The sequence below is a fragment of the Macrotis lagotis genome, chromosome 5 (assembly GCF_037893015.1).
Source record: "Macrotis lagotis isolate mMagLag1 chromosome 5, bilby.v1.9.chrom.fasta, whole genome shotgun sequence".
Lineage (NCBI taxonomy): Eukaryota > Metazoa > Chordata > Mammalia > Peramelemorphia > Peramelidae > Macrotis > Macrotis lagotis.
Window position 1 is genome coordinate 136211316 of NC_133662.1, and position 9377 is coordinate 136220692.

At 40.4% G+C, this 9377-nt stretch overlaps 1 protein-coding gene across 2 annotated transcripts in view; it reads right to left on the reverse strand.

The window, feature by feature from the left end:
- PTPRK (protein tyrosine phosphatase receptor type K) overlaps window positions 1-5545 on the reverse strand; it is a 721956-nt gene extending 716411 nt beyond the window's left edge. For both annotated transcript variants that reach the window (XM_074187554.1, XM_074187553.1), the window contains exon 1: window positions 5404-5545. In XM_074187554.1, coding sequence (XP_074043655.1) covers window positions 5404-5500 — 97 coding nt within the window. In that variant the 5' untranslated portion in view covers window positions 5501-5545. The remainder of the gene's footprint in view (window positions 1-5403) is intronic.
- Window positions 5546-9377: the final 3832 nt, after the last annotated feature.

Here is a 9377-nt window from a genome sequence, read left to right on the forward strand (position 1 = left end):
GACATCAAGGTGTGGCTTACTGAAGAATAAGCAATGCTAAAAGCATTACAATATTTTTATGCAAAAGGAAAAATAACTAAAAAATGTAGTACATAAAATAGGAAAACACGTTGGTGGGAGAGGGGAAGAAAAAACTTACCCAAAAAAAGCTGACCACATAGTCCTAATCTTAGGAAAATATCTAGCTGAAATATGCCAAGAAGAAATTTTGATCATTAAATGGATGAGATAGAGCTTCTAAAGAGAGCTTGCCAATAATGAGATAAAATAGGATTCCTCCTTCTTTTTAGGAAAAAAAGTAAAAGACCACTAAACACCCTTTCTTAAAGAATTCTATTTTGTTCATATTTGTACATTACAAACAACAACAAAATAGAACAATCTATAAACTCTCTAGGCTGTTTCCTGTCTGTCAGTCTTCCTGCATTCCTCTTTTGTGTCATCCCCTGAAGAGTAAGCAAGGGGAATGGGAACAGGAAAACAAAACACAACACTCCAAACATGAAAAATCTCTAAAGTTCTTTTCAGTTCAATCCATGTCTTTATAAACTTAGTCAAGCTTTCCCATGACTTCAAGACCACAGTAAATAATATTTATTCCTTATACATTCACTAATACTTTCAATAACCCAAGAGGAAACTGGGACTAAAAATATTACTAAGCAACCAAGCAAGTTTCCCTAAATATAACTGCCACATGGTGGCTGTGTATGTAAAAGTTGATAAACTAAGTGTAATGTGATAGAGATAGAGACATAAAGTTCAATGGAAATGTGACTGACTTAGTAGTAGGTATAAGAGTGTGTCATTTTCAGTTTAAAAAAAATGTGCTCAGAACCAAAAATTTCTTTGATCACTGCTAATGGCATGGGTTTTTTGTTACCTTACTGTACTATTAGTAAAAGAGAAGGAAGAACTATCAGCACCGTACATACTAATGCCCTGGTACCAGTCAGATTTGTTTCTCCCCATCTGGTTAGGCCAGACACAAAATGAGGTCTTACATATGCTAAGATAAAGCATGTGGAGAGGTTGAGAGTTGATGTATGAGCCATTCCAAGGAAATGATAGCACCTTTGTTGATATTTGTTTTGATTTTACAAAATTAATGCACTGATAGCACCTTTGTTGATATTTGTTTTGATTTTGTCTAATACACTGAACAGTGTTAATGGATGTGCAGAAAATTAAAACAAAAGAAAATTCTAAGAAAAAGACTTTTATGTTTGTTTCTGCAAGTAAAGCAAAAATGCAACACTTAGAAGCAGGACTGTTAAATAAGATGCAAGAGCCAGAAGAAAGCAAATATAGATGTACATTTGCCTTGTGGTTTGACATGAAGTTATATTCAAAGTAGTATCTTGAGCTGCATGCAAAGACATACATCACACTAGAGAGAGACAATAGTCCCTCTCTAGGACACTGATAAGACTGCATCTAAAATGCTGCAAATTATGCTGGACATTAATAATGACAACTGAACCAAAAAAATTCAAAATAAAAATTACTAAAAGAAATGAAATTATGAAAAATATTCAGCACTAGTAGAATATTTAAGATGTCAATAAGATGCTGAACCACTTATTTATCACAAGTAATGATTTACCCAAGGCTAATAAATACAAAAAAACACTAATCTCTTTTTTCTTAGAAATGACAAAAATTGTGGTCTAGCCTATATAGCTGCTTGTAGATAATATTGATTAAAAGGAACTAGGTTGAAGGTGAAAGATTAATTTCATTTCCAGGTGACACTTTCTGACATTTAAAATTTACTAATTATGTCTTTAAAAATACTATTTCTACTTTGCATTTCTATGGCACTTTATATACTGAATACAAAATTTTACTAATTTGATCCTTACAAAAACCCTTTAATGAATCTATTGAATGACCCAGGAAAGTAATGGTACAGAAAGGGCAAGTGACTTTCCTGGAGTCAATGTGACCAAATGTGATTAAGACCTGAACTCTATCTAGGCTTATGATATTTCAGAACATTGCTTCTTCAATCCACAGAAATCTCTGTTCTATTGAACCTAATGTGAGATTTGGTGTCTATATGCAGATTCATCCTTGATTCAAGGCATTTTCTAAGCAAATCACTTAGCTTTGCTACATCTCAGTTTCCCTAGCTATGAAACAGGTTATGCTGTTTTAAGTGAAATGTAGAAAAATGAGAGAGTGTGTGTATGTTCATTTGAGGTTTACAGGAAGGTCTATTTGAAATGAACTTCATTTGTAGTATTTCTATACTTCAAACAATCACAAAAATTCTTCAACATTGAAATAACTTTAAACTTACATCTGACAAGTTTTAAAATACAAGAAACTCACAGTTACTACAGCAGAACTGTTGAATATTATTGAACCTTCCAATGGTCTTCTGGTTTGAAATGAGCCATACATTATTATTTCTTGAAATGACAAGTTGACCCTTGTGTATATAATATGAAATGCATACAATAGTAAAGAATCTTTTTAACACTAATACTACCTTACATCTGTAGAGCACTTTAACAACTGCAAAGTACTTTTCCAAAAGACTTTTTAAAAGAATTGGCTGGTATACCATTTAAAAATCTAGTCAAGAAAAACACCATGGGGAAAATTTCTCATTGAATACAGACCTCACAAACTGATATGCTTATTATGTTTCTAATATCTATGTTTGCATCAAGTCTAACCCAAGATTTGAAAATAATACCAATGGTCTGATAATCTCAACTAAAACCATTCTTAATTTTTTTTAATTTCTACAACCGGGCAGTTCAAAAATTAACTAAGTATCAGATAATATGCAAATCAGTCTTATACAAGACACAATTTTCTTTATTTACAAATGCACACAGTTCTTTATTTACAAATGCACACAGTATATTACATTATATCTAATGTAATAATAAGGAAGGACATCATTTTTGGTTTAGTTCAATATAAAAGTCAACTTTTTTCTTAATCAGAAAGGAACATCTGGGCACATTCTATTATAATTATTAAACTAGTTTGGAGTTCACTGTATAAGATGATTTATTCCACCTTTTGTGGAATATCATAAAGATATGACATGCAAAAGCATACAAAGGGTAAAGAGAATATCAAAAAAGCTAAGAACACTCTACTTGGGTCAGATGGGGTCAGTTAAATGTTTATTATTACTCTATCCAGATCATTATCCAGTCATATCCAGACTCTCCTCAGTCTACATAGTGATGGAAAACATTTAATGAGTTTCACTGTCTTTTGCCTCCTGGACAAACCAGTCTGGTTTGCTCCACCATTTATTTGCCCCCTAGTACAGCAATGTATAGTGAATTATTCACAATATATTATTTTTGGTAACAGGCCAGCTATAAATCACAAATAAATAAAATAATTACTCGGAACAAAAGACACCACAGAGCAGATAAGGATAATGTTAGGGTTGCTTTACTAATGGCAAAACTTTTATAAGAAGCCCTCTGGTAGATCACTTGAGATATAGAACCTGCTTATAGTAGACAATCCCTTGCTTGATTTAAAAGCATTCTGGAGAAGAAAAAGCAATATTTACATGCTGCAAAAAAAAATGTGTGTGAGGGGAAGGAAGACTCGTTTTCTTTACTACTGACTGTGTCCTGAGATACTGTAACAACAGTGGTTACAACTCTTGGCTACATGTAGCCAAGAGTTCAAACTTTCAATTAACAAACTCCTTGTCTTTTCCAGCTCAACTATGCAGTGACAAACGCTGTGGCAGAAATCAATACTCCCTCCAACTTGCCTGCCTAGAATGCCTTACACATAAAGAACAACTCCAATACTAATAGTCAGACTAAGTCAGAGACGCATGCAGTAATGTTTACTATAAGGAGAATTAAATCCTATTATCAGATCACTCATCACAGGCAGCAAATGCGTTTTGCATATATCATCTACATGGCTAACATTCAGAGCAGCTTTTATTGCAAGTGATGTATTTCATAATCTCTGCCTGACTGCACTGCATACACAGCACATGGAACTACCTGAATTTCTCTAGCCTGATTCCCTTTATAGATCTTGGGAAGGGAAGGCGGAGTATAAAGCCTACTCGTGAAACCTTCAAGCTGAGGATTTTTTTACCCTCCAGAAAACTGGACAATCACAACCACGCGAAGAAAGCACCTATCAGAAACTAAGTTAATTATCCATCTTCAGAATAGACATGCTGAGAACCTAGCTAGCTGGGAAGCTTCTTCCCCGCTCCATCTTCTCTATGATAACTTGGCCACCTCTGTGTCTCCATCTGCACAACCAACCAAGGCAGCAGATGCAGTTCCCGGCGAAGTGGAGCGGTGGGAGCCGGGCCAGCCAAGTTGATGGGACCGCCGGGGAGGAGCTCCCGAGCCCCGCTCTACGCCGCCATCCACCAGGTGAAACTCAACGCTTCGGAGGAGACGCAGGAGGCAACCGACAAAAAGTTACTTAATTTGGGAAGGCGCCAGTCCGCACCGGCAGCGGATCCGTTTGGAAGGCACCGGGTTCAAGGGTTCTCCTTGGCTCGTGTGGTGAGCCAATGTTTGTCTTCCAGGCGAGGAGTTTGATTCCGCGTCTCTTCCCCTCCGCCTCCCGCTGCCCTATCACCTGGATCCTCCTGCTGCCTGGCCCCGACTGCCCTTAGCAGTGCAGCCTCAAATCTCCTCCAAGCTCCCCACTTGGGCGAGGGCTCAACCCAGCCCAGACCCGGTGTGCAAGGATTTAGGACTAGTGTTTCCTCGAGTCAGGCGGGCGCACACAGCAAGCCTAGGTGAACTCATCAACAGTACAAAGAGCTTAACCTCCCTAGGCAGGCGGGCGGGGGACGGGGACGGGGAGGGAGGGGGAGGGAAGAAAGAAGTTAGACAATAGTGGCAGGTTCGATTATTCCCGGGACAATCGCTACCTGGCCAGGAAGGGAGCTTTGCCCCAAGCATTTCATCTCCCACGATCGGGAGGCTGGCTTCCCCGGGGGTGGGGGTGGGGGTGGGGGATTTCCTTCTTTTTCCCCTTTCTTCCTTTTCTAAAATGAACTAGTACCCCCAGGGCAGCTAACCTTTGAAGAATGCCTGACTCCTTTTGCTCCCCCTTGCCCTACTCACCAGAGGAGAGGCGAGGCGACCTCAACCCTCCGGCACAAGCCCACCGCCGCCTCCCAGGGACCCGAACCCCGGACGGGGAAGAAACAATGGGTTTGCAGAACGAAAGTGAGTAGAAGGAAAAGCGGCAGCCGGTCTCCTCCTGCCCCGCGGCTCTCCAGAACCGAAACTCAAACACGGCCCCTGCCCCCGACCTGGGGAGACTTCTTCCTCCCCCCCCTCCCCAAGTCCTTCCAAGGAAGCCCCTCGGACCGGAGCACAACCCGGAGAGGGGGCACGAGACACGCGCCGCCACTGAGCGCCTTACCTGCGGAGAACTGGGCTCGGGCGCCTCCCGGGAAAGGCCACGGGGCGAGGAGCACGAGAGCCACGAAGGGGGGCAGCGCCCACGCCGCCGTGTCCATGCCGAGTTGGGGAGAAGTTTTCCAACCGCTTCGCAAATCACACCCCCCCCCCCCCGCAAGCAGCCAGGCGAGGTGAGACCCCGCGGGCCGAGATCCGGCCTCCGGCAGCCCCCCCACAGTCACTTTCTTTGGGGTGCTTCGCAGACTCCCAACTAGCTGCGGGGAGCAGGGGCGAGCCTGGTCCCGGGGCGGCCGCGGCGGCTCTCCATGCTCCGCGGCGGCGGCGGCGGCGGCTGTAGTTAGTCCGGAGTTACTTTGGTAGAAGGCGGAGGGAAGGAGGGATTGAGGGGAGAGGGGAGGAGCCCCGCGGGGTGACGTCTCCTCCGTTTTCAAACACTTTGCAGGAATGTGGGACTCCCGAGTCTAGGCTGCCCGCCCGCCCGCGCCTCCTGCCGGAGAGACCGGACCCCAGCAGGCCGGCGGGTCGGGGGCGGCGCGGGCCCCCTCGCGCTGGACTCGGGCTCTGTCTGTCCATCTGTACGGCCGTTCAGGCTCCGCTGGCTGCCGGGACCCGCGTCGTGTCGGCGGGGCGCGGTTGGCTAGGAGACCGAAGGGGAAAGAAATGGCAGCCTGGCTTTGCTCACCTCGGCCGCCGGGTCTGGATACGGGGAAAACTAAACCGAGCCTCTGCACCCCTGCTCCCGGAGACGGAGAAGAAGCCCGGCTCCAGCAGCCCGTCAGCGGGCATTTCTTTAAAGGCCTCTAGGTGCCAGGTCCTGCTAGGACTAGGGAGACCAGAGCAAAAACAGCTCCTTGCCCGCAAGGAGTTCTCCTACTAATAGAGGGGAGAAAACCAGAAAACAGCTCCGTACAGATCCGATGCATATTGGGTAGAGTGGAGATGAGCATAGAGGAAGGAACTGATATTGAAGAGGGTTGAGAAAAGTCCTGTTACAGAAGAGAGGGTCTTAACTGTAGAGAGGAGAAAGGAGAGAGCAGGAGACTGGAGCTGTTGGTGGTGCCAAGACTCCACCTCCCCATCCCCCCCTTCGACTCTCTGTTCATTATTTAGATGAGCTTTTAAATGCATAATAAATAAATAGATAATAAATAAACTTTCCTAAGCATAGGAAGCTGACCCGTCTCATTTCTGCTTGGCTCACTTTTGGTGATAAGATATGACATTATCTACTCTGCACAGAAGTTTTAAAACCTTCCATCTCTGGTCTTCCCCCCTCCAAAGCAGGCACAATACCATTTTTTATGTACATCTTGGTTTGTAGAGGTGTAAAAGAAAGTCGCATGGGGTGTAGATTTAAGAGGTGGCATAGTCCGACCACATCTTTAAGAGTGGAGGAAATTGAAACCCAGATTAGCTAGGACTTTCTCAAGGTCAAAAAGATATTAAGTGGCAGAGCCAGATTTTAGAATCAGGACCTCCGACCCCAAATCAGCGCAGTTTGGAAATGTCTGGGTCACCAGTAATTGACAATATCGAATATACAATATCAAAACATTCCAAATAAGACCTAGAGGAAGGTTTTTTCCTCCTCCTACAAAAAAAATGTCTCTTTCATCTAGATGGAGACTAATGATACTGCAGAATGATAATAAGAATACTTGACAGTTTACTCTCCTTCAGCAGCCTCAAGAGTTTCACTGAATACCATAATCACTTGCTTTCATGCTGAACCTGTGTAGTGTGGAGTTAACTCGGCAATACAATGTATGGAAGGAAATAGCAGAAAAGGACCTAAATGTATTAAAGAGAGCTTTAAGTGTTTTATTTCATATTCTGTTGAATCTTAATTGGTTTTATAGAACTACAGAACAATGAGATGATATATATTGACCTCTGTCACATACTCAGACACACTTGGCATTTAGAAGTCAAGAAAAACTTGAAATTCTATTAATTCTATTAATATTACCTAACACTTTATACCCTGAACCTTTCCTTTAACCAAATTTAATAGTATCAGAGATAAAATAAATGGCAGAACCAACAGACCAAAGTAACACTGATAGAAAAGAATGAGTAAAAAGTCAGAAGAAAGTTTTCAGTTAAAATTTGAGAAGAAAAAGCAGCTCATAAAATGGAATCTGGAGCTGTATAGGCCACCCAGCATACTGAGTACCCAGACTCAACTTCAATTCAGTTTGATTTAATTATTCTTCCTCCGGGGACAATGTTGTATTTTATTTCTTTGTTTGTTCTTTCCAACTCATTGATTCCCCCTCAGTACTATGACATAGAAGGTTATTCTCACCATTATTTACCCCCCCCCCCCAAAAAAATTACACTGGTTAATATCAATTATCAGTGCTACCTGGTAGCTTTGTTTCATTTTACTGTAAGTTTTAGGAGAGATTTATAAAAGAAAAAAATACCATAAAAGCCACACACATTTGCAGATAGATTTTTTCTTTTCAATTTTTAAAATTCTGAACTCAAGTACCTCCACATGTAGGTAAGATCAAAAAAATATATATACATGAAACTTTGAATCTCTATTGTTTGTTTTTCTTTTCAAGTATGTAATAAATTCAGCATGTAACTTTCAAAGCTATTTTGCTTATCTGTGATTCCTTTTCACCTTTCTGTTCTCTTAAAAGCTTCAGAAATGTCCATTTTCTTTTATATATGTGTATATATATATATATATATATATGTATATAGACAACCTCATCCATATCTTCCCTCTTCCACCTAGTCACCAACATATGGGGAACACTTTTGCAACAAATATGTTTAGTCAGGCAAAACAAATTCCAATACTGATCATATGCAAAAATATATATCTTATTCTGCACTGTTAGTCTATCACTTGTCTGCAAGAAATGAGTAGTGGTGCTTCATGATCAGTTTTCCTATCCTCTGCAATCATTGTTGGTCATTGAATTTATCAAAGTTCTTAAGTCTTTCTTGGATGATTGTTTTACAATGTTGTAAAATTGTTTTCTTGCTTCTGCTCACTTCACTCTACACAGGCTCCTATGAGCCTTCTCAGGTTTCTCTGAAACTGTCCCTTTCATCATTTCTGATGGAGCAATAATATACTTATACTCCTTTACCATAATTTGTCCAGCCATTCCTCAATTGATATTATTCATGAGTTTTAATGTGCTAAGCTAATTTACTGGCTGAGGGGAAATAAGTAGATGAAATGAAATGATTGATTATAATAAGTAACAATGTGTTTATTTTTTTAATTTTTATTCATATATTTTGTGTTTAACTCACCTTCATTTCTAAATACTTCTCTCCCCTATCTACAAAGTAATGAGTCATTGTGACAACAACAAAAATTAATTAAGGAGGGGGAAAAACAGTTCAGCAAAACAAATCAATATATCATTAGAAGTGCAAAGTATATGCAATGATCCAGTCCTAGTTACCCATTTCTATAAAGAAGAGCAGCAGATATATCTTCTAATCTCTTTCTTAGAACCAAATTGTAATTTGTAATTTTTCAACATGTTCTTTAGGTGCAGACATAAATTTCTACAGGATTCTTAGTATCCCCTTTCCTTGGTTCAGTAGTTGAGAGATTCATCCCATTAACATCTCTGACCAACAAGCACCCTTTAAATGTAAAAGTACAGTGCTCATCTGTAATGAATTCTGAGCAATATATAAGAGGAATAAATTAGAAAATCTTAATTTCTTCTTACAAATTGAAAGTAAAAAAAAGAACAAATTTGATAAGGGGAACAAAAAACACACCAAAGGAAGCATTATCAATTGTGCAACTGCCATTCATACAAAATTCCATTTATATGTTTCATATATAACATATTGACTCCTCATTGACCAATCTTAAATTATACTTCTGCAACCAGCAGCAAGGTTTTATTTGTATAGTCACTAAAAACAAACTTTTCTTCACAGTGAACATAAACATGTAAATAGAATGTGTCTCCAGTCAGTCATCTT